This window comes from Rattus norvegicus, chromosome 7, assembly GCF_036323735.1.
Source record: "Rattus norvegicus strain BN/NHsdMcwi chromosome 7, GRCr8, whole genome shotgun sequence".
Classification (NCBI taxonomy): domain Eukaryota; kingdom Metazoa; phylum Chordata; class Mammalia; order Rodentia; family Muridae; genus Rattus; species Rattus norvegicus.
The window spans coordinates 134163257-134188187 of record NC_086025.1 but is presented as its reverse complement, the minus strand read 5'-3'; the positions used below and the strand labels follow the sequence as shown (position 1 = coordinate 134188187).

The 24931-nt window shown below is 50.1% G+C and overlaps 1 protein-coding gene across 4 annotated transcripts in view; it reads right to left on the bottom strand.

Moving 5' to 3' along the window:
- Window positions 1-23201, bottom strand: part of Acvr1b (activin A receptor type 1B) — a 43403-nt gene extending 20202 nt beyond the window's left edge. The window contains exons 1-5 of one of the 4 annotated variants that reach the window (XM_039078578.2): window positions 4231-4385; window positions 3329-3433; window positions 1962-3222; window positions 1042-1281; window positions 179-427 (exon numbers count right to left, since the gene is read on the bottom strand). In XM_039078578.2, coding sequence (XP_038934506.1) covers window positions 179-427; window positions 1042-1216 — 424 coding nt within the window. In that variant the 5' untranslated portion in view covers window positions 1217-1281; window positions 1962-3222; window positions 3329-3433; window positions 4231-4385. 4 annotated transcript variants of the gene reach the window in all.
- Between the last annotated feature and the right edge of the window lie 1730 nt (window positions 23202-24931).

The window sequence follows — 24931 nt, the reverse complement described above, 5'->3', positions numbered from 1 at the left end:
GGGCTTCCGGTGAGGCCATTATCGTATCTTATTACATGTCAGACTCCAGATGACGTGACGAGAATTATGAAACCAAATGATTCAACACAGCAGGTCCCTTCCTTCCTCACGAACACGGTCTCCTGCTGAGAACCGGTTCTGAGGGCCAACACACACAGTGCCAGGAGAGCCTGGGTACCTGAGCCCGATCCTGAAGTGGAGAGATCGTAGACGAGATCCTGGAGCGTCTTGTCTTTGGAGAGACACATCTCACATGAGGGGTCCTCCATGTCCAGTCTTTGGCGGTTGTGGTAGACACGCTGATGATAGTTGATGACCAGGAAGACGATGATGATGATGAGGAAGAGGAGGAAGACAGGACCGGCAATGATGCCGACCAGCTCCACAGGGCCCCACATGGAGGGGTGCTCAGGCTCCTTGAGGTGTCCTGAGAAAATGAGTAAGGTGAGGAACAAACAGTGAAAACAGGAGATGGCTGGGCCCAATTCATCCCTGAAACTGGACCACCCATGATTGAATGATCCTCACTTGTGGGTTTCCTCTGATCTCCCTGGGCTAGCCTGTGTCTTGATTCTCTCTAACACTAGCTTTCTCTCGGTGATGCATCCCTCCAACAGTGGAACCAAACCTATTCTGGAAGCTCACAGAGGAGCAAGCCTGGCCTGATCTCTCCAGGGTCTGCTCAGTCTTTCCCCAGAAAGACCTGACAAATGGGGCCTGTCCGAGGCAGTGTTTAACACTGCTCCACTGTGACCACCTCCCTTCTAATTTCACTCTTCGTCATGCCGTTCATCCTGTGTCCAGAGCAGATAGCTCGGCTGCTGATGGCCTCTACCCCACAAGTACCTGGGAGCTCTGTTCTCCTCACCTTCTGAGCAATACGCCTGCCTAGAGAGGAGGTTCATCCTTTGCCATCCCCTCAGAGAGCAACTAAACCACTGTTAGCTACTCCTGAGTCAAGGGCTGCAAAGAGCAGACAAGAATGGAAAGGCAGAAGCCCCGCCTCCAGGTGAGGAGGACACAGGGGACCCGCTCACTCACCACTGGGCACCCTCAGGTCAATCTTGTTGCAGAAGTCAATATAGCAGCAGTGCGTGTTGCGCAGGTCCTCTGAACTCAGGCAGTAGAAGGGCTTCCCAGCAGGCACAAGCTCCACCTTGGGGATGCAGGTGCGTACGTGGTGCTCCATGCCATCCAGGTTAAAGATGGAGACCATGCAGGCCCCATCTGTTTCGCAGGTGTAGTTGGTCTGTAGGCAGCTGGTGCATGCACACAGCAGAGCTAAAGGACACAGAGGGGCAGATATCAACTGTGGTGCGATGTCTCCCTCCAGGTCCTTTTCCAGAGGCGGAATGACCCCATGGGATGCTTCACATCCCCCAGATAAGCAGCTTTTATAGAGACGGGGGCAGAGAGACAGCCTTGGCCGGGTACCGCTGCACTTGCTCAGTTCACAGAGAAGCTCTGGAGGCCCCATCATTCCCAAGTGTCCCAGTCTATGCCAATAAAGGACAAATGAACTATGTACTCCCTCCAAACAGGTCCTGTTGGGTGGACAGAGCCTTCCCCTCAGAACTACCCATCCCATACAGAACTACCCAAGATTCCTTGAAACCAGTCTCCTCCCTCTCTTTGGACACAGGCATCTGATTCCAGGATGAGGGAGGCTTGGTCTCCTATGTCCTTTCACTGACATTCCTTTTCCTGCCTAAATCCTTCAAGATTCTGCCCAGTCGTCACTTCCCGTGACAAGCTCCCCCGGAGCCCCCCTCATCACCCCCACTTTGGTCCATGTTTGGTGCCCTCACAAGCACCAAGGAGGATGCTCTCCAAGAACCCGGATGCTTGCTTCACATAGTCACTGTGAGGGTAAAGTGAAGTCACGCACACAAAGTGTTTAACACATTTAAGTCATCCTGAGAGGTTCCTGAGCAGCCCCTGGCATACATCCGTGCACTCACTTGTGCACTACACAGGCGCACACCCACTTTTCATCTACGCAGAACACACAGTCCCCACTGGTGCGATGGCTTCGCTGGATTTGCCTCACACCCAAGTGTGCTCCACCAACAGGAAATCACCATGGATGAATCTGGCGCCTCAGCAGCTCGGCAGCCCTGGACTCTGCGATCCTTTATTTATCTGACTGACAAGAACAGCAGATGGTTGGTGCTCCTCCACTGTCTCCCCCAAGCCTAACCCAGCCCTGACCTCCTGGGACGGGCAGGAATGCGGCTTTGCCTACAACACTGAAGCTGGCACTTGCAGTGCTGAATGAGGCACTCGCCCACCAGGGGACAGAGGGGAGGGTGCAGGCCTCAGTGGCACTCGGTGGGAGGACCTGCACACTAAGCCTCTGGAACAAGAAGGCTTGGGGCCGATCCACACAGAAGCCTAGGCTAGAAGAGCCTGTCCTCATCTCTTCATCTCCTCTCTCAGGGTCACCTCTCAGGGTCACCTCTCAGGGTCACCTCTCAGCTTTGCAAATCCTCAGAACGTCTATAAATGAGGTAACCCTTTGCTGTTCCCACTCGAGGACACAGGGACACAAGGACACGAGGGAGGTATAAGGCGGGGAGGTGGCAGTGGCTGCACTGTGAGACAAGCAGGTAGGTGAAAGCCTTTCCATGCAGGCAGGGCCTGCTGTGTTCTTTACAGCGTCGAATGAGATCTCTATCTTCTTGAGATGAATTCCCAAACATGCAGCCGCCTGCAATAAGCAGCTTGGGCTGTACCACTTCTCACAGACAGAGAGAGCATCTGAAGGACGGGATGAGAGCAGAGCAGATCATCAAAGGAGGCTTCACAGTCAGCTTCCCCTGGATCTCAGCTCTACCTTCCTTCAAGACCAGAAAGCCTCAAATCTTCCTCCCAAACTTGTGGTTGAAACTTCTCTCTTGTTCTGTTTTCTCTATTAGTTTGTGTGTTTGAGACAGGGTTTCACTAAGAAACCAGCTGGCCTTGAGCTCTCAAACCCCTAGTCGCCACAGTGCTGGGATCACAGGCCTGGGCCAATAAGCCAGGCTCTGTCTTACTCCTCCTAAGAACTTAAAATTTATTCAAGCCTCAGAAAACTTGGCAAGACCCCCTTTTCTTCTTCTGGAGTCCTGCTAATCCCAGAAGGCGTCTTTTCAACTCCCTTTTGTGTCCCTTAGGGTTCCCCACAGGGAGCACCTCTCAGCACCCGTGTTGTGACGTCCAGCAAAGAGAACAGCACTTGGTCTATTTTGGGAAGCAAGAAAGAGAAAATTAACAACTTCAAGAGATGACTATTCTAAGCCGAGTGAGACACAGCCAAACCCACAACCGCCCTTTCAAAAGCAGTCACCTCAGAGTCCATCAATTAGTGGGGCAGAGGAGACAGGAGTGAGTCTCTGGTTCCTGATAGCTATTCCCCTTTCGGTGGTGCTGGCCTCGTTCACAGTGATTCATTCTGGAGAATGAACACACCCACACACGGCTCATTATTTTTGGGAAGTACTTAAACAGTCCTGGTGTAAGGCAGGAAAGAAGAGAAGTGTCGAAATCTGGGCTGGGAGGGCCGGGATACGCTGGGAAGTGGGCCATGTGGGTTTGTGATACGGAGGGAGCAAGGCCCCGAGCCTATCGAGGCCTCAACCATCCAACCAGCAAACACTGTTTATCTTACAGAGACAAGAGGGGAATCAGCCAAGCGCCTGCCTGCTAAGTGCTGTGGCTGCCCTGAGCAAGGCTCACTCCACCCACTGTGTATACCTTTGCCTTTTACAGACGAGTGAGCGGCAAGTCCAAGCAGACACGGTGTAAGATAACCATCACCGTACCCACACCCTGCCAAGGTCTGAATCTACTTCAGCAGCAGTGGCAGTGGGTATCATGGAGCAACAGGTCAGAGACCTGAACCTCAAGTGCTAGTTCCAATACTGGCCACCTGACTAGAGCACGCAGTCACCCTAACTGTGACAGTCTCTTTTGGGCTGAAGCTGTGAGGAAGGACTGTTAACTGATTCACACAACATATAAATATTACATATAGTAATATACTTTAAAGGGGCTTACAAAAGAATGTACTCAATAAATATGAACCTCCTTCTTAATGTAAAAATTGAAAGAAAAAAAACAACAAGGGAAATGTCTCAACACTGACTAGGAAGAGGTAAGTCATAGTCTCAGAGGAAACTGCGAACTTGCTGTGTGGCTGCATGGCTATGTGACTGCGTGGCTTCAGGAAGTCATCGACTGTCTCTGCACCTCATTTTCCTCCTCCTTCACCGGAAGAAGGAAGTGGAGGAGATGACATCACGCTTTCTCTAGCTACAAGCTCTCCTCCCTGCGGTCTGCGTCCAGAGCACTCTCGCCTCAGTCTGCTCTGCTGTGTTCTTTAAAGACATGTGCTTCACCTCTCATCTGCTAATACATCACTGAAACAGAAGCAGCAATAATAAAATTATAAGCATATGCTGAACTTACTATAAATTCACATCCTAAATTTAATTCTGAAAAGCTAAATCCAGGCTATGACAGCAGCCTCTTGTAATGTTTCACCATGACTCATCAGGTCAAAAGTCTGCCCATGTGTGTATAGCTACAGGGTCACCTGCACATGTGTGTACAACAACATGGCTACCTAAAACACTCCCACTCTACCAGCAAGCATGGTGTATGAGCAGTGACCACCACAGAGGCAACAGCTCACTCTGGGTGAGCAAGTCAGCGGCTGAGAGGCCTGTCTAACACATGCAAGGCCCTGGGCCTGGTCCCCAGCACTTCAGCACAGACTGTTACTAATGATTCCAACTAGTCAGAACTGAGCTGAAGACCAGGCCACCTCAACAGGACGGCAGCACGGTTCAAAGTCTGTCTGACTGTAGGTGGTCTGTGGTGGGACTGCAGCACGGTTCAAAGTCTGTCTGACTGTAGGTGGTCTGTGGTGGGACTGCAGCACGGTTCAAAGTCTGTCTGACTGTAAGTGATCTGTGGTGGGACTGCAGCATGGTTCAAAGTCTGTCTGACTGTTAGGTGGTCTGTGGTGGGACTGCAGCACGGTTCAAAGTCTGTCCGATTGTAGGTGGTCTGTGGTGGGACTGCAGCATGGTTCAAAGTCTGTCTGACTGTAGGTGGTCTGTGGTGGGACTGCAGCATGGTTCAAAGTCTGTCTGACTGTAGGTGGTCTGTGGTGGGACTGCAGCATGGTTCAAAGTCTGTCTGACTGTTAGGTGGTCTGTGGTGGGACTGCAGCATGGTTCAAAGTCTGTCTGACTGTAGGTGGTCTGTGGTGGGACTGCAGCACGGTTCAAAGTCTGTCTGATTGTAGGTGATCTGTGGTGGGACTGCAGCATGGTTCAAAGTCTGTCTGACTGTAGGTGGTCTGTGGTGGGACTGCAGCATGGTTCAAAGTCTGTCTGACTGTAGGTGGTCTGTGGTGGGACTGCAGCACGGTTCAAAGTCTGTCTGACTGTAGGTGGTCTGTGGTGGGACTGCAGCATGGTTCAAAGTCTGTCTGATTGTAGGTGGTCTGTGGTGGTCTGTAAATGCAAATCTGATTCAGAAGAAAGGTTGTTTGAGAAAAGCCAAGTCCCATCCTGGGCTGACTCTAGCTGCTGTGTTACACTGCATGGCTTCTAGAGGATACAGAGGCTCAAGGCTGTGCTCAGCTGGGAAGTCCCATGAACCACTACAGAGACATAGACAGACTCAGTGTCACAAGACACTGCCAGGGGATATCCACAACCTCAGAAAGTTAGGAGCACATTCACAGCAGCCTGTTCTGTCCAAGAGGTGGCTATGAACACAAGCTTGATGGTTTCAAAGCTAGAGCGACTATGATCCTTTATTCAGACATCACTCCGTGGGGACAACGCATTTCATAAGCTGTGTCTGGAGCACTGTCCCAGGGAGACACTGAACCTGCCTCTTCTACTCTCAATGGCCAGTCTACTAGGACTAGTGCGTGCAGGGGTTTGTGCAGCCCCCACACTGCAGTTTCTAACCCCATTACACACTGTGTGAACAGCAGCAGCAGCAGCCTACAGCAGCAGAGCCCGCTGCTTCTTCCCTGGCCCTCACCCAACCTCCCTACAGCTTTCTGGTGTTTGTTGTGGGCACCGCTCAGGGTTGTACTGGTGGATGCACTTTCCTGACAGGCTAATATTTTCAGAAACCAAGGGGGCCTCAGGTTAGGTAAGAGTTTCACTATTGAGCCATTTAGGTAAGCTCACTAGGGTTAACACAAAGACAAGAGGTTGACTCTCTCGGACGCTGTGACGCTCAACTGACAACATCAGCGTGCACAGCACAAGCTGACTCCACTATTCTGTGATCTTCGTCCTCTTACGCGGTCCCCACACAGCTCAGAGCTGAGGCCAACAGAGGGGAACAAGGCCTTAGACAAGGTAAGGGGCTCACAAACAGTGAATGAGCAGGAGACAGCATCTGGACCTTACAAGCCCAGCTGTCCTAAAGCACCCATGGTATTCCCCGATACTGCCCAGGACCCACTGGAAACACCCTCAGTTAAGCCACCATCACTCTCACCCCCAGCAGGTCACATCCACTCTAAATCTCTGACCAAAAGACCTTACCCAGTATTCCCGTAGCTTCCCTCCAGTCTTCCTTCCGCCCTCTGAGCGACTGGCTGGCTGTGCCATGAACACCTATGTAGGTAGCTGCCCATCCCTATTTTTAAGAGGCAGGTCTGCAAATGCAGCAAAAATTCCCTCTTGTTGTTGTGAGACAGACCTCATATGACACAAGTCAGCCTAGAACATGGATCGTCCCATTTCAGCCTCTAAAGTCAGGTTTCCACACAGCCACCAGTGCAGACCTTGGTCTTTGACAGCTCGTATTCTGTCTCCTCACTCCCTTTATTCAGACATTTTTACCTCCTTAAGAACCTCCAAATCATTAGGCTGTTGGGTCTTTAAGAAGCCCCCATCACCTCTTCTTAGTGGCTTAACCTTCACTGTGCAGCCCAGCACAACAGCCAGGGGTTCTGGAGCCTCCAGGTCACTGACAGAGGGACTGGGTCACTGACACACAGGGGAACTGAGTCACTGACACACAGGGGGACTGGGTCACTGACAGGGTTCTGGGTGAAGTACTGTTTAAAAACAACAAGAACCAAACAAACAACCAAACCAGACTGTGTTTCACTCACCAGTGTCTCTAGAGTAGAATGGGAGTAAACTCACAGGAAATCTTGACTCAAAAAGTGGCCACTGGGCTGCTGAGAAGGCTAGCTAAGTAAGTATGACTGCTGCCAAGCCTGATACCCAAGTTCGATCCCTGGAACCTCGTCTCAGGAGAGGACTGACTCCAGAAAGTTGTCCTCTAAACACTGTGGCACAACCTCCCCTGACACAAAATAAATTAAGTGACCATTTATCACTGCAGTGCTGACGTCCTTCAAGACAGAGGAAAGACCCCTGTCCCAGATACTCTGGAGTGTGAGTGGATGGCCCAGCGAGTATCTGCTGTCTGTGCCTGGATTCTAAGAGCAGGGCAGGGGCAGACAAAGTTCTGAGAATCATCTACAAGTTATAGCTACAAGTTACTGCTGGGCTTTCTCACTTCCTCAAGTTAACTGACCATGTGGACCCTCCCAGCACCCATCAGCGTCAGGTCAGCACTGTTATCCTCAAAGATGCCTAAGACCTGGCTTGTTCAAATCTGAACCAAAAACCAGTTTCAGTGCATTTGGTCAAAAGCTCTTCAAACTCATCAGACCCATGTTACTACTCTCAGGAAATCACCTGCTGAGGGAGCCAGGTTGTTGATCCTGGAGTTTCCCTTGTTCAGGGTTTTGCTGACTCCTAGTGGTGTCTATTTAGCATGCACACCATAAACTCAGATCTGAATGTCTGATTCGTATCCAATTCAATTTTGTCCCTTTTTTGCCCCTTTCTGTCTCTGAGATAGGATCTTCCACCACCCAGACTGGCCTTAAATTCCTGGTCCTCCTGCCTCTGTCTACTGAGTGCTAGGAAGGTGGGTGGCTTCACGTGTGACCGTTCTTTAAGATTATTATGTCTATTATTGTACAGGTGTTTGCCTGTGTGGATGTGGATGTACCATGTTGTGCCTGGTGCTTGTAGAAGCCGGAAGGTGTCAGATCTTCTTCTGAACCTGGACCTGTAGATGGTTGTGAGCCACAATGTGGAGGCTGGGAACTGAACCCTGGTCCTCTGCAGGAATGGCAAGTGCTCTTAACACCCGAGCCGGCTCTCCAGCCCCCGTCTTCGGCTCCTCAAGACAGGATCTTGCAATGTAGCCTAGGCCAGCCTCCAACTCCTTCTGCCTCAGCCTCGTGACTGCTGGACTCCAGGTATGTTCCGCCATGCTTGGTGTCAGTTCAAATTACAACACACATAATTTCTAGACATTTCCTGTGGCAGGCCCTACTGCAAGCACTGTGTCCTCAGCACTGTCCTCCTCCAGCCCACCAGGCACAGTCTGGCAAAGACCTCTCACACCGTGAGCTCACTAGATTCCATCCACAACTAAAGACCGGATTCAATGCATGTCCTTCGCAGTCCTAAGGCTGAAGAACGGTTCTTCAAACATCTGCTCGTGCGAGCGTGCGCGCACATTTGTGCTACACTGCACATGTGGAAGAGAGAGGACAGCCTTAGGGCATCAGACTTCTTCCTCCCCATGTGGATCTCAGGATCAAACTCAGGGAGTCAGCTCAGTGGCAGGAGCTATCCTGCCCATCCCTACAAATAGGTTCCTCCTTTGCTTCTGCTCTGATAATTATGGTCTGCAATCATTCATGTCTTGTCTAATCCTGTGGCTTGCCCAGCCGAATTATACTGGCCAGGAGGTCGGCATCACATCCTTCCAAGTCTGGTGAGTCCATATAAGGACAAGATCTTGTGAGTGGTCTTGTGTCCGGCTGTCCGGGCTCCACCAGGTCATTTTTCCTGCTGTGCCTCAATGCAGACCACCTTCCCCACAGGTTTGCAGTCTGACATCACCATACTGTGAGCTGTCCCACCCTGTGCTGCTCATCAAGGCCACCACTTGCCACTAGCTTCTCAGTTCTAGTCAGGCACACTGGAGAACTACCCACTAGGACGTCCAGTCTCTAAAAATTACTAACGCTATTACTGTAAACATTTGGCTAGGTTTGGTCTTTTAATGCACTTTATCTTTAGAAAATTTTATTTGTATTTGTGTGTGTGTGTGTGTGTGTGTGTGTGTGTGTGTGTGTGTGTATACAAGCATTTGATGTGTGTGTGATGTGGGTAAGATATGTGCGTGTGAATGGTATGTGATGTGTGTATATGATATGTGTGAATGACGTGTTTTATGTGATGTATTGTGGTGTGTGTGATGTGTATATATGATGTGTGTGAGTGACGTGTTTGTATATGATGTGTGTATGTGTGGTGCATGTGATTATGTGAGTGTGTATGGCAGAGGGTAACTTTCAGTTTTCTTCCACTTGGGACTGAATTCAGGGCCTAAGGTTTGCAAGGCCATGCCACTAGTCCCAGTGTATTTTTCCTTGACTGGGTTGTTTTACTTTTTGCTCTGCACAATCCCCATTTCCTCCTTTAAAATTTTCATGTAGATGAATGGTGGTGCCTCCCAGAACAGCAGCCACAACACCAGACACAGAGCAGTAATGGAGAAAAGCAAGCACCACTGAAAGCTGCTGAACCCGGGAGCTCAGTAAGTTCTCCAGTTACTTCCTAAGGACTGGAAGTACACTTCCTTACTTCCTAAAGACTGGAGGTACACTTCCTCACTTCCCAAGGACTGGAGGTACACTTCCTCACTTCCTAAAGACTGGAGGTACACTTCCTCACTTCCCAAGGACTGGAGGTACACTTCCTCACTTCCCAAGGACTGGAGGTACACTTCCTCACTTCCCAAGGACTGGAGGTACACTTCCTCACTTCCCAAGGACTGGAGGTACACTTCTTCACTTCCTAACGACTGGAGGTACACTTCCTCACTTCCTAAGGACTGGAGGTACACTTCCTCACTTCCCAAGGACTGGAGGTACACTTCCTCACTTCCCAAGGACTGGAGGTACACTTCCTCACTTCCCAAGGACTGGAGGTACACTTCCTCACTTCCTAAGGACTGGAGGTACACTTCCTCACTTCCTAAGGACTGGAGGTACACTTCTTCACTTCCTAAGGACTGGAGGTACACTTCCTCACTTCCTAAGGACTGGAGGTACACTTCTTCACTTCCTAAGGACTGGAGGTACACTTCCTCACTTCCTAAGGACTGGAGGTACACTTCCTCACTTCCTAAGGACTGGAGGTACACTTCCTCACTTCCCAAGGACTGGAGGTACACTTCCTCACTTCCCAAGGACTGGAGGTACACTTCCTCACTTCCTAAGGACTGGAGGTACACTTCCTCACTTCCCAAGGACTGGAGGTACACTTCCTCACTTCCCAAGGACTGGAGGTACACTTTCTCACTTCCTAACGACAGGAGGTACACTTCCTCACTTCCCAAGGACTGGAGGTACACTTCCTCACTTCCCAAGGACTGGAGGTACACTTTCTCACTTCCTAACGACTGGAGGTACACTTCCTCACTTCCCAAGGACTGGAGGTACACTTCCTCACTTCCCAAGGACTGGAGGTACACTTTCTCACTTCCTAACGACTGGAGGTACACTTCCTCACTTCCCAAGGACTGGAGGTACACTTCCTCACTTCCCAAGGACTGGAGGTACACTTCCTCACTTCCTAAGGACTGGAGGTACACTTCCTCACTTCCTAAGGACTGGAGGTACACTTCCTCACTTCCTAAGGACTGGAGGTACACTTCCTCACTTCCCAAGGACTGGAGGTACACTTCCTCACTTCCCAAGGACTGGAGGTACACTTCCTCACTTCCCAAGGACTGGAGGTACACTTCCTCACTTCCCAAGGACTGGAGGTACACTTCCTCACTTCCCAAGGACTGGAGGTACACTTCCTCACTTCCCAAGGACTGGAGGTACACTTCCTCACTTCCTAAGGACTGGAGGTACACTTCCTCACTTCCCAAGGACTGGAGGTACACTTCCTCACTTCCCAAGGACTGGAGGTACACTTCCTCACTTCCCAAGGACTGGAGGTACACTTCCCCAGGGTTTCTTAGATGTTGTAAGTTTCAAAATAAATTCAGTAATATACAAAAAAGGGAACCTAATTTGTTCACCAACATATTCTACATAAAATATATGAAGTACATCACAGTGTACATATTTATTTATTGGGATAGGGTCTCATTATGTAGTTCAGGCTATCCTTCAACTCACTCGTAGACCAGGCTGGCCTCAAAGTCACAGAGAATTCACCTGCTTCTGCCTCCTGAGCACTGGGATTAAAGGTGCGAGCCACCATGTCTGTCTATCCCATATTTTTTAAAGTATTTACTCTATTTTTAATTATGTGTACTTGTATCTGTGTGCTGGTATGTGCACATGAGTGCACGTGCTCTCAGAGCCCAACAGAGGGTATCAGATCTCCTGGAGCTGGAGTTACAGGCAGTTGTGAGCGGCCTGAAGTGGGTGCTAGGAACCAGAATCAGGACCTCTGCAGGAGCAGTGCATACTATTAACTTCCAAGCCATCTCTCCAGTCCCAATCATCCTGTATTACAAACCACATATGAGCACACATGGTGCCATCACTGTCAATCACATCAAAGTGGCAATGCCCCTCACCCATGAAGGCTGATGATAAAATTCACATAGCATTTATAAGGGATGCTGACGAGCCAAGACAACCATGGAAGTAGAAGTCAAAGAACCAAGTTGGAGAACTCACATTTCCCAACTTCAAACTTTCTACTCTACAAAGTCATACTTCTCAAACGCCCAGAAGGACAGACATATAGATCAAAGAAATTGAGAGACCAAAACAAAGTCATACATCTCTGATCAAATACTTCTTAACAGTTGTGCTTAGAAAATATTCTACAGGAAAAGTCTCTTCACCAAATCAACTCAGGGTGGGCTAAAAAAATTAACTCTCCTTGTATCCCAGGACTCAGGAGGAGTCTGGAACAGAGGATGGAATTCCACGTCAGTCTGGGCTACATGGGCAAGATCACCTCACAAACAGAAAACAATTAGACAGCCCAGGCTCAGCGGAAGGTGCTTACACCAGGCCTAGCCCTGTTGCCTCCTGGGACCCTCACAGCACTAGGGGACACTGACTCCACATACACACTCTTCCTACCCCCACACAAAGTCATCAAAACTCAAGTGTTATTATAGCACCATAGAAAACGTGTGCTCGTTCCCTGGTAAGAGAAACAGAGTCACCATGGAGTTAGTCCTACGCCACAACCCGGCAAGTGTGCTCCTAGCCTGATACTGAAAAGAACTGAAATTCACAAAATTCCCAAATGCCGATCAAGGCAGCATATTCAATGGAATCATTACTTAGCCGTAGGAAGGAAATAACTGCACATGCCACAACATGGATGAATCCTGAAAACACTATAGAAAAAGGAACCATGCCATGCGATCCCATCTAGATGACACCTCCGAACATGGATTTGTGGTTGGAGGTGCTGCTGAGGAGAGAGGCTGGTTAATGAATTTTCTTATTAAAGGTTTTCTATCTGAGTGCTAAACAACTTTTGAGAATTCCACAGCTGTGACTGACTTTTGCAGAAGGCTTAAATGTCACAGTGTACATCTTCCAATGGTTACAATAGGTAAATCCTGCCATATGTATTTGTTTTAAAACTACCATACCCCCAAAATTCACATACCCAACTCAAACTGTGTAATGTAATCTTCAAATGCAAAGACTAAACTAATGTACAAGAAAAAACCTGAAGGCGGTGCTTTTCCAGGCCTTCCGCCGTGTCCTGAGTCCCAGCAGTCTCTGACTGTTACAAGGAGGGCAACTCGGGTCCTGTCACCTTTCCTCTGTTCTCTACCTGGCACAGGGTCTGGTAAACACAGAAACACTGAGCTGGACCAACACAAGTCTCCGCCCAGTTAAGTCACATGCACTTCTGGATTGTAATGTTATTACTTATATCACACTTATTAATTTTATTAGTGTTTCACCTATGTGCGCATGCATGTGCGAGTGTACATTTGCGTGCGTGCGTGTGCGTGCGTGTGTACATGTGCGTGCGTGCGCACGTGCGTGTGCACATGTGCGTGCGTGCGTGTGCATGCATGTGCGTGTGTACATGTGCGTGCGTGCATGCGTGCATGCATGCGTGCGTGTGTACATGTGCGTGCGTGCGTACGTGCGCGCACACGCTACAATTGTGCTTGGTGGCCATGGAGTCAAGAGAGCATCAGATCCCTTACAGCTGGAGTGACAGATGGTTGTGCTCCGTCATGTGGGAATTGAACCCCACTCCACAAGAACAACAAGTCTTAACCACTGAGCCATCTCTCCAGCCCACACTGAACCGGGTCTCCCTGTCTGGTTCAGAACTTGCTCTCTAGACCAGGTGGCCCGACACTCAGAACCTGCCTGAGTGCTGCCTGAGCACAGGGATTGAGAACAGGCACTATTCTTCTAACCTGTTCTCTCACATGTCCAGGCTAGCCTTGAACTTCCAAATGCCTAACTCTGAGTAGCATACACTTTTAGGCCGTGCCGGGCTGTATCCATGTTAAAACAAGGCAGTATCTACACAACTGTCCAATGCTCATGGAATCTTGAGTTGGGGCAGTGAGATGATGCAGCTGACTCAAAAGCACTTCCAGCCATCCATGATGACCACGGTTCAATTCCTCGGACCCACATGGGAAAGGCACGACCGCACGTAGATACAGACAGCTCTACCCACACACTCCTTGGAATGTGTGCTAATCCCTCACAAAAAAAAAATACATTTAAAACTTTAAAAAGAGAGATCTGAATTAGACAATGAAAACAGAGCTGACTCTGAACCGTGGCAAACAGATGTTTGGTTAGCTCAGGGGATAAACAGGTGGGAAGGCAGTAACTGGGAACTAATACTGTCCCAAAGTTCCAACTATGCTAAGTAGAAAAAACCTGCACCAGTGAAGCAATTACATGCCACTAGCTGCCCTCTCCCAAGTTCCATTTCATCTTCATGATCATCGAAATTGAATTTTAAAACAAGACACAAAGTTCTGAGTGCTCAGACACAATACAGTCAGCCCCAGCGCACTGTGGTATCCAGAAAACCACGGTGGAGAAGCATATGGGGTGGTGGGGCAGCAGGCAGGGAGCAACTGGTGCAATAAAGGGAGTTTCTGTGTGTGGGCAAACCCACCACCTTAACAATAGACGTTTGATAAACTTGGCATTTAACTCCAAAGCCTGGAAAAGATCTTGGAATGGAGCTTGCACCCGAGAGAGGTGTCTGGAAAGCAGCTCCACACTGCACCATTCTGTGCACTGCCTTTCCAAGAGATCAACTTGGAGACAAACCCAACCCCAGAGAGCTGTTTAAACAAGTTCAACTTTAAGCCTGAGGTGTAGAGAATGAAAGCTTTGTTCTCACTCAGAAGAGATGTTTGATGTTTATGCTAAGGAGCTGTCACTGCAATTTATGACTGATAGTAAATACCTCAACATCACAGGAGGCCCCCCTCACTCCCCTACACCCCCACCTCACTCCCCCACAACCCCCCTCACTCCCCTACATCCCCACCCCGTCCAGGAGAGAGCCCAGGACAGCTAAGCAGGCATCACCTGGAAGGAGTGTGCGAAAGCTGGGAGGCCTAACACACAGGCTCAGCTTTCATACTGAAACCTTCAGGAATTCCGTTTACTCTCTTTAACTTAGTTTATAACAAACACAGAACTGGCTGTTTGCTTGTTCTGGCTGCATGTACGTAGACACACTTCTGGTTCACTATTGCAGGGGAGTCTATCACAGTCTTCTTTCTCTTCCTAACCAGGTACTACACTGTCAGCAGACAACAGTGACCCTCACACTTGTGTGGGAGAGAAGCGGCAGGGATGACCATCTCCGGAAACTCAAGTAATGAAGGAGAAACAAACAAACAGATCAGCCACGACAGAGACTTACAGAGCTGAGACAGCTCATTTGGCTGCAGTAAAATGGATGTGTAGTAGCTCACACAGAAACCAAAGAGAGATTATGTCTAAGTCACTCAAATAATCCATAGCATTGCTGAATGACCGGGATTTTAAAGAACAAAACAAAACATAGCATAGGGCTGGAGAGACGGCTCGGCAGAGGGGCCCTGGCTGCTCAGCACAGGAGGACCTGCATTTGCTTCCCAGCACCCACATGGCAGCTCACAACCATCTGTTACTTCCGTTCCAGGGGATCAATGACCTCTTCTGGTCTCTAACACACGTGCAGTACGTATACATACATACATGCAGTCAAAACACCCATGCATTTATATATACATATACATATACATATACATATACATATACATATACATATATATATATGTTTTTCACAGTAAGACAGAATTGGAATTATTTGCCTATGATTTTGCCAAGAAGATGGAAAAATGAATTCAATTAAACAAATGTATTAAGCACTCAAAATACACACAGTTCTATGCCCAGCTGAAGGATTTGTCCGAAGGCAGGAAGAACTGATTAAGCAACGTAAAGGGGAAACACAGAAGTGTGAAATCCCCCGGGACACTGTATCCAGTGAGGAGGAGAGGAGAGAGGAAGCTTACCAGAAAGAACAGGGAAGGCATGGGGCCATGGAAAACACAAGGAGCCCTAGGCCCACACTGAAAGGCCAGACAAGGGCAGCAGGAAGCCCAAGAGCAGGACCACATAAGACTGACCATGCAAACTCAGGGGCCTAGAGCTGACCCTGGAAATACAGGGAAGCAGTGGGCGCAGGACAGGGGACAGAGAGGATGCACATCTACAGTAAAACCCTGCAGGGGAAGGAGACTGAGGGGACTACAGGGTTACAAGGCCAGCAGATCCCAGCAGATCCCAGCACTTAGAGCCCCAGGCGCTGGCCACGGCTAAGCTCCCTACGCCCTCAGTGCTGAGGCTGAGAATCAAGGAGGTCTCAAAGGCCAAGGCACAGTGCTGAGGACGCTGCACTTCAGTAGATTATACTTTTATTGGTGGCTTTTACTGCCACCATCACCCGTGAATGAGGAGGTTTGAGCTCCTGCAGTTCCACTGGAATTCCAACAGGCAGAAGCCAAGTCAGTTTGCCTGTAAACTGCTGAAGGCCAAGGATATCCCTCACCTCAGGCCTGGGCCTCAGAAACAACCGACTGATTTAGTCTTATGTCTCTGAGTGTTACATGCAACACACAAACACACACACCACGAAAATCAATGCCCGAGGATCTGGGACAAAGGGGCTCCTCCACAAATTCTTAGAAACTCCTCAGCTCAATTCAACCCAAACTAATCTGTAAAGTACACAATTCCTGTTTCCTCCATGTAACTTCCAACCTTGAACTCAAGATGATCCTCCAGCATCAGCCTCCTGGCTACAAGGAGTACAAGTCCAGGCCACCACGTCGCTAAAAGGACTTTCGCATGTAAGACCTAGCGGCGGGGTGCTGAGTGCCTGCCCACTGCCATCTGATCGCCGCACACGCATGCACTTTACTCTTTACTCAGTTTCTACAGGTCTTAAGTCCGCACAGCAAGACTGGAGCCAGCTAAGGTCGGCTACTCCTCTAAGGTGAGGCCCCTTCTAAGTTTAATGGCTGTTTGCAAAATCCACTGCCTGGCAACTACCAGGACCCAAGCACCGTCTTACTCCTCCTGTCAGATGAGGACCACTCTCAGCTCCTCCTGTCTGCCACGTGCCTGTTGGGATGGACGCTCACTTGCTTCCAAGCCAGCTGGAGCATCTCTGACTTCCTTTCTGTAACGGACTGGGACTAGGCTTTAAAGGACAAGTTTGATTATACCAAACCACTCACCTAAGCCTCAACCAACTGAGGCCGGTCTGTCAGATCCCTAGGCGGATGCAGGGCCAACTGCACCCTGTTAGACCATGTAATGGGTACAGGCGGGTAGGCGTCCGGTCCCAGGGCTCTGCATGGGAAACAGAGGGTGGCTACTGGAAGCACAAGCCTCTTATACGCTGTCTGTCACACATCTCTTTTGGCAGAAGGCGGGCATTCTGGAGAAAGGCAGTTATATCCCTAGTAGCCATGCTAATGCCCAGTGTATGGAAAGTGCTCACGAACTGTGTGCTAAGGCATCTGTGGATCACCAAAACCTACCCAACACGTGTATGTGTTGTCTTAGGGACTCCTAAGTGTGTGCATTGCAGTTCTGGGGTTCCGTGCCCAGCATTGCCAAAGACCAACATAATGTTCAGATGCAGTGGCACCGGGGCCCTAACGGACTAGGGAGATAGTCCAACTGCTCCCTGTGTGAACATGAGAAACGGAGGTCAGACCCCAGCACCCGCACACAAGACAGCTGTGGAGGCACACATCTGTAACCCACGGACTGGGAAAGATGTGGTGGGGGCAACAGCCAGGTCCCGTGGGCTTGCTGGCTACCTAGTCTACCCATCAGACTCTGTCTCCAAAAGTATGGTAGACAATGACTGGGGAAAACGCTTGACATCAATCCTTGGCTTCCACAAAGGCATGAGCAAGTTTGCCTGCTCATACATGTACACACCACACACACACACACACACACACACACACACACACACACACGGAATCCTTAAAATTCTATATATGTAATACATCTCTAGGACATTTAACTTCTAAAATAGATCTCCACTACTCAGATTGCACGCAAATGAGCTTGCCTGCTTGCTAAAAGTCATCTGAACCCCAAAACACAACGCTCGCCTTGCAAGCCTTTCTGGCCATTCGAAGACAGGGCCCAACAGGAAGACCCAGGCAGCTCAATCCGCACGCTCCCACTGGAGGTGGCCCGCGGTGATGCCGCTTTCCCATGTGGGCTCTCATACCGTAGCGCATGTCCTCTTGCCGGTCAGTGCCAGTCAGTGCCGGTCGGTGCCATACTTTCTGTTGATGATTTTGCTATGTAAAACGGTCTCCAGGCACAGTGCTGAAGTGGAGTCTGGAGTTCCCAAGCACAAGAAGACAGTGCTGTGCCGTGGGGAGAGCGGTGTGTTTGGTAAGCTTGATTCAGACAGGAGTTACAGTACTGTTTGTGCTTGAGTTTCGTGGTGTGAACCAACAATAGGTATTAAATGGCGTCTTCATACAGAGACAGGGTATCTATTGATCATCTGATGAAACCTCTGATTGGAGTCTTGCACAGAAACAGGGTATCTATTGATCATCAGATGAAAGCTCTGGTCAGAGGCTTGCAGACCTAGCCCTGTGCTTCCTAGAGGAGCAATAGTTCCTACGGGTCAGCAGTGTCTATCTCCGAGGTTCTACTGGGAACAAGCTAAAGCAGAGGACGGATGGCGGTTCTGGACACACACTAGCCCACCTCCTCGGAGCCTCAGCTGGGAACTGTGTATACTTATGCTTAGTTTAAGCCACTGTGATTTTAAGTTCCACAACAGCAGGGTTTGGGAACTTTTGTTCTTCTTCTTCGGTGTTATGTCCTCATGCCAGAAGCTGTTCTAGGCACATACCCAACTGAATGAATAAAGACATCTCCTATATGTAACTATGTAGACATTAGAGGCCATGTGACACTTGTTACCCCCATTATGTTAAGCCCAAAGGATCTGAGTCTGATAGAAGAGAAGGGAATGAGAAAACATGGCCACACGGCCTGATCTCAGACCTGCAGCATGGGCAGGATCTGCTGGGGTGGAAACTTCATCACTAAATCAAACTCTGGTGTCTCTACAGCAGGGGAAGGAGGCTGCTCTGCAGGACCACCAGTGCTGTCTGCCCCACTTAACCTGATGGAAGCCAACAGGAACGCAGCAGACAAAAGTGGAGATGGTGTCTCTGGAGTCCAGGGTAAGCCACACACAGGGCAGAAACACTGAGATGAGCAGAAACAGAGGGCAGGTATTCAAACCCAGCTCACCGTGGGGTGAGCTGAGGGAGACGCCAGTTAGACTGGCCCAAGAGAAGATACTCGAAGGCTGCGAATGCCTTAGTCTAGGTGGGACCGAGGGCTGAGAGTGCCTGCGGCTCGACCAGCACTGTGAGCTTGAGGAGCAGGAGGAGGATCTCCTTGTAAATACAGAGGAAAATGATATGATGCCATTTTATAACAGCGCATAACAGCAACATAAGAACCCAGTACAAAGAGGGAGGACCCCAGACTTAGGGTTGACTGCTGTCCCAAGCTGAACTTCAGCAACAAAGATTTCAAAACTAAAACACAACAGCCATACCAGTATCCTAATTTAACTTTCAAAAAATAAATAAGTTGAGTCTAAAGTGCCCCGAGCTGAGAATTCCATTTCTGCACGGCACCCTGTACTCATGAGAACAGACTGCATGCAGCTCAACTCAGGGTCCCACATGCAACACGCAGCCTCAATAGGACACACTGGAAGCAACGTGTCCCTCCTCTCCCGGCTCCTCTTTACGGATTCTTACATGGTAGCAAGGTTGCAATTAGCTCACCGGTGGAGAATAAGCCTATTTATAACACCGTAGTCCCCTGAACGGCACAATCACCCGAAAGGGATTCTAGAGGCAAATACAGTGGGTGCAGCTTCTTCCCCCCGCCTGCGGACTCCCAAGGGCTTTCTGGACGGGGTCTCCGGTCTAACCTCCCTGTGTTCACAGCCACGCTCTGGCCACCTCTACCTCTTGGCTTCCATGTTCTTATGTAACATTTACATAGTACCATAAACACACCCAGAGTTGCATAACATTACCAACCAATAAAGCCTAAGCAGGTCACTCCCTGAAGCCTGCCTGCCTTCCATGAGATCAGGTACGCTGCTGGTCCGGGAGGAAAGAGCCAGCCAAGGGCAAGAATTAACCTGAGGAAACCGGAACCCTGGCTACCAAAAAGCAAAATCAGAAATGAGCCACGCCGACATGTGGTGTGTCTATCAATCAAACTATGTTGTTCTGCCCCATAAGATAAAAAGTAACCCAGCATTGCTTATTCAGTGAACTCAGAAACCGTGTCTAAAAATACCTCCGTGCCAACTGCCTATCAGTACAGCAGCCTCACAAATGTCCCAATCAGAACGACATGGTGTTTTCTCTTTTCCAGAGGGAAAGTCGAGGCAGTAACAGGTTAAGTTACTTGCTCAAGGACAACCTGTATAAAACAAAGTTCCCTGAGCAGAGGCCTCCTCCCTCTGTCTGGCTCTAACCTTTAACCAGAGTAGCCATTTCCATGTGGTTTATCACATCTGCTCCAGGAGCTGTTTGAACAAACTAATCAGAGGCTCCCCGCCCCTCCACAGGAGTCCTCTCCCCCGCACTTCAAGTCCATGCCCAGTCAGAAGCTAAAGGCTCCGACTGGGGTTACATCTCTGGGCTGTTCACAGAAGTGCAAAACGTTCCTATCAGAAGCTCTGGTGCCTCTCTTGCTGCTGTTGTCTTTAAAACACGAATGTCATGTTCTCCTGCTACTAACTTAATTTTACATTTCACAATACTAGTGAAAATTCCTAAGACTGGTCTTAAAACATATCATCTACCCAGTGGACACTGTTTACAGGGTGAAAGCCATCCTCCTTGCTGCTGGTTTTTCCTTTTTTTTTTTTTTGGAGCTGGGGACCGAACCCAGGGCCTTGCGCTTGCTAGGCAAGCACTCTACCATTGAGCTAAATCCCCAACCCCTGCTGCTGGCTTTTTACTAAGGCCAGTTTTGATCAGTTGGTAGACACCTATCTCTTGCTGCCCTCACATGGTGTCCGCACGCCAGCCCTGAGAACTGCCTTGGTCTGTCACTTCTCCAGCCCACAGACAAACTCTGTAGAGGAAACGCAGGGGAGGGGAAAAAAATCAACTTCTTGTTATCCCGGCCTCTACTTTCCCAGAAGTGACGTTTTACTTTAAGCCTTTTGCAACAGTGGTCTCTGTAGCACGCACTATTGGCAACTAGATGTATCCCAGAAAAAACTGCAGTGTCTGGCCAAGAAGTTTGAAGGCCTTTGAGAATGTTTGCTGGACACAACCAAATTTCCCATTTACCAAAAAAAGAACCAACTCCCCGTTGTGCCCACCCACTGTCACCCCAACAAACATCCACTTCAGGGAGGATACAAGAACAACAACAAGCCAAATTCTACCACGTTCAGAACTAGTTGGATTACCAATTAAGCATTCTTAACTATGTTGGCAACAAGAGAAGCCCGCAGACAGATAACACCAAATCAGTAGGGAACTGACTGTTTCAGAATCTGGGAGATGTTAAGAGGCAGGATATGAATTTCACTGGAGGGACTCAAGATTTATTTATACACAGAACCCGACAAACCTGAAGACGGAATGTCCTTATTTTTACCACCCTACTAGGGAAACGGCACTGTCACAGATCCCAAAACATGGCCCGTAAGCCCCAGGGGAACATTCCCAGTCTGAAAATCATTCTCTCCCCACGAATGTAAGGTTGTTCGTCAGCCTTCCGGGGTTACCAAGCCTCCGACGCTCAGTTACCTGTGACAGAGCGGCAACTCGGGGGGGGGTGGGGTGGGGTGGGGGGACCGGCACAGTTGCCTAACAGAAGCACTAGCCAGTGAACAAAGACCCCGCTGCCGCCACACAAGCTCCACCACTGTGGGAGAACACATCAAAGCAGAGGATAATAACTTGTTTTTGAGACTCCAAAGTATCATGGTGTCTTCTACGGAGGGGTCTGCTTTACTAAACCAAGACCTACCTGAGCATCGTGTGTGTGTGTGTGTGTGTGTGTGTGTGTGTGTGTGTGTGTGTGTAGGAGCCACAGACTGACAGACAGACAGACAGACACAGACACACACGCACACTTGAACTTCCACTGCTGGAAGGTTGGGGGCGGCTGAGAAGCCAAAGCAGGCTTTGTACAATGGGAGCAGCAAATACAGTCCTAATTGTCTCGCCATATCCATCTGCGGGTCAATAACCACTCCGATGCTACTGCCAGATATAACCTTCCTCCGCAACCCCGAAGCCAGAGCACATTTGAGAATACTACCAAACCAAATATTTTAGGGTTTCATGCGCTCCTCCCGGCCTCAAAAGCCTCATAAACAACACAGCCAATGTAGTGTCCCACAGAAACGTCTCCACCACCTCTGTAGTGGGAAAGGTGGGGGTGGGCCTGGCCAGCCCAAGGCCCTTAGGGTTGGAAGGTAAGGGGTGTGTGTGGAGGGTGGGTGCTGGGAGGAGGGACTGTGTGCCAAGGCAAAAGTACTGACCAAGGGCCAAGGAGACGGTCCGATCGTGGGGTCTTTAAATAATTGGGGTGGGGGGTGGGGGGGTTGGAGGCGTGTTCCAGGATTTCACCTGGAAAGCATCCTCAGGGTGATTAACTGAATGGGCCTCCTGGGGCGGGGTGGGGGAGGTGGGGAGGAAAGCAAATACAAATACACCTAGATTCAGATTAACAGTTGGGGAACTAGGTTTCACAGGGTTGGAGCGGTTCTGAGGCCAATCTTCAAAAAGGTTTTGGGGCCTGCTCGCCCCATATCCTCCAAACATCGTCTCTAGGCATGGAATTCCGAGGTGGGTGGGAGGGGGGGGTGCCCTGCAGAACCCAAGGGACTGAGCGAAGGAAGGGGGGAATGTGACTCCGGTGGCTAGATCATCAGGGTGGCAGGGGAGGGGGGGGTAGAGGCACCTCAAGCTGAAGGGAAGGTTAGAGACCCCTACCCTCCTAGCCTAGGGTATACACATAAGCTCTCGGCATCAGAACACATCAGAGAAACAAGCCCCCATCGCCGAACCCCACAATCTTGGCGGGAGAAAAGGCGCCCCCAGGAGCATCTGCTGGCAGGGAATAACCCCCCTCGCACGGACGTGCTGAAGGGCAGGAGGAGCCAGGGACCTCCACATCTCGAGGAAGCCTGGGCTGGGAGCGGAGCGAGCGGAGGGTGCAGGAGGCGCGACCCCCCTAGGCGCCCCGGTCGGGCTCCGCCTGTTAGAGCGCGCGGGTCCCCAAGGCTGACCCACGGCCACCCCAGCCCTCCGCGCCCCCCGCCCGGCCATGTTGCGCGGCTGGGGAGGGGGCGCGCCCGAGCCCCACGGCGAGCGCGAGGCCTCGCCTGGCCCTCTGCATCCCGCGCTGCCCACCCCCCCGCCCCGGACTCACCCTGGATCCCCCGGGGCCCGGACCCGCCACTGCCGGCGAGCAGGAGGACAACAAGGGGGAAGAAGGAGGAGGCTCCGGCCGACTCCGCCATAGTAACCGCCGCCGCAGCCCAGCAGCGCCCAGCGCGCGCGCGCGCCCCCGGCGCCTCCCTCCCTCCCTCCCTCCCTCCCTCCTCCCGCCCGCTCGCGCGTGCCCGGCTCCTTCGCTCCGCGCCGGCACGTGAGCTCCCGGGAGCCGGTGAGGCCACCGCCGCGCGCGCCCCCGAAGGGCGGGGCCGGGTGCGCGCGTGCGCCCGCCTTAAAGGGGAGGGTCCCTGTTAAAGGGGCGGAGGCTCTCGCCTAGGCCAACCTCGCGCGCCGGTGCGGAGCTGAGCCGAGAGCCGGGGAGGCCGGGTCCGCCGACCGACCGCCTCCCTCCTCCCTCCGCGAAGTGGTGGCGCCGGCGCCCGCCCTTCTTCCCCAGCCGCGACCCTCCAGTCGGTTGAGTCCCACTGGGTTCGCCTCCAGGGTCTCCTAGCCGGCGTCCCCACGAGTCTCCACCCCTGCAGTCCGCTGGACCCAACTACCTGTGCGAGCGTCTGTGTTTTCGAAATGTAACTAGGCTGGCACCGCTGACAGCCTTGGTAAGGGTGCTGGCCAGGTAGAACCATTTTGGTAAACAATGTGACAGCACCTATCAGACAGCCTCACAAAACGCATTGCATTTGCCCGGCATTTCCTCCTGTCTGTCTTCAGGAAATAATGAGGCTAAATATTTACGCAAAATGTTCCCTTGCTTATTTATCATTGGAAAAAGCTGGAAACTAGAGAAGCAATCATAGAAGCTTAGATAAACTGTGGCTCACTCATGTGAAGGAGCACTAGTGATTAAAAATCGGTTTACAAAAACTAATGGCGCGAGGAGGAAATGTTATTCCATGTTAAATGGAAATGCAAACACCAACCTTTACAATATTAAATTTTTTTTGTGGATGATGTGTATGCATGTATGCGTAGGAGAAAGGGGAACAATATTACTCAATATTACTACTAGGGTTTTCTGTTTGTTTTTGTTTTTGTTTGAGACAAGAGTCTTATTATGTAGCCCAGGCTGGCCTCAAACTCACTGGGAACTGCCTGTTTCTGCTTCATAAGTGCTGGGTCTAAAGGTGTGTGCCACAGTGGCAAGCCAAAATAATTTTTTATTTTTTCCTTTAAATATTCCAGTAATTTCTAAGTGCTTTCCAGATAAACATTACTTTCTTTCTTTTTTTTTAAGATTTATTCATTTATTATATATAAGTCCACTGTAACTGTCTTCAGATACACACAAGGTACAGACAAGGGCATCAGATCTCTTTACAGATGGTTGTGAGCCACCATGTGGTTGCTGGGAATTGAACTCAGGACCTCTGGAAGAGCAGACAGTGCTCTTAACCACTGAGCCATCTCTCTAGCCCTAAACATTACTTTCAAATTTAGTAGGAAGTGCTTATAAAAGTCAAATGGTCCTGTATCTTTCTGAAGAGCTCAAAAGAGACTTTGGGATCTGTATTCTGCTTCTGATAACCAACTAGGAAAACACAGGCAACATGTTAGCCTTTCAAAGGTATAGCTTCATGTCTGAGACCAAGGGATAGAGCAGACTGTGAAGAAAGAGGGAGGAGAGGCAGGCAGATCTCTTGAGTTCTGGGCCAGGATTACTCAGAGAAACCCTGTCTCAAAAAAACCAACCAACCAACCAACAACAACAACAACAACAAAAAGGGAGGGGGCGCTGTTCTGACATGTAATTCTCACCCTACATTATAATTGTCTTCAACACAGAGAACCCAAGGAAAACAGGACCAAGGCTCTCATTCCCCAGGTA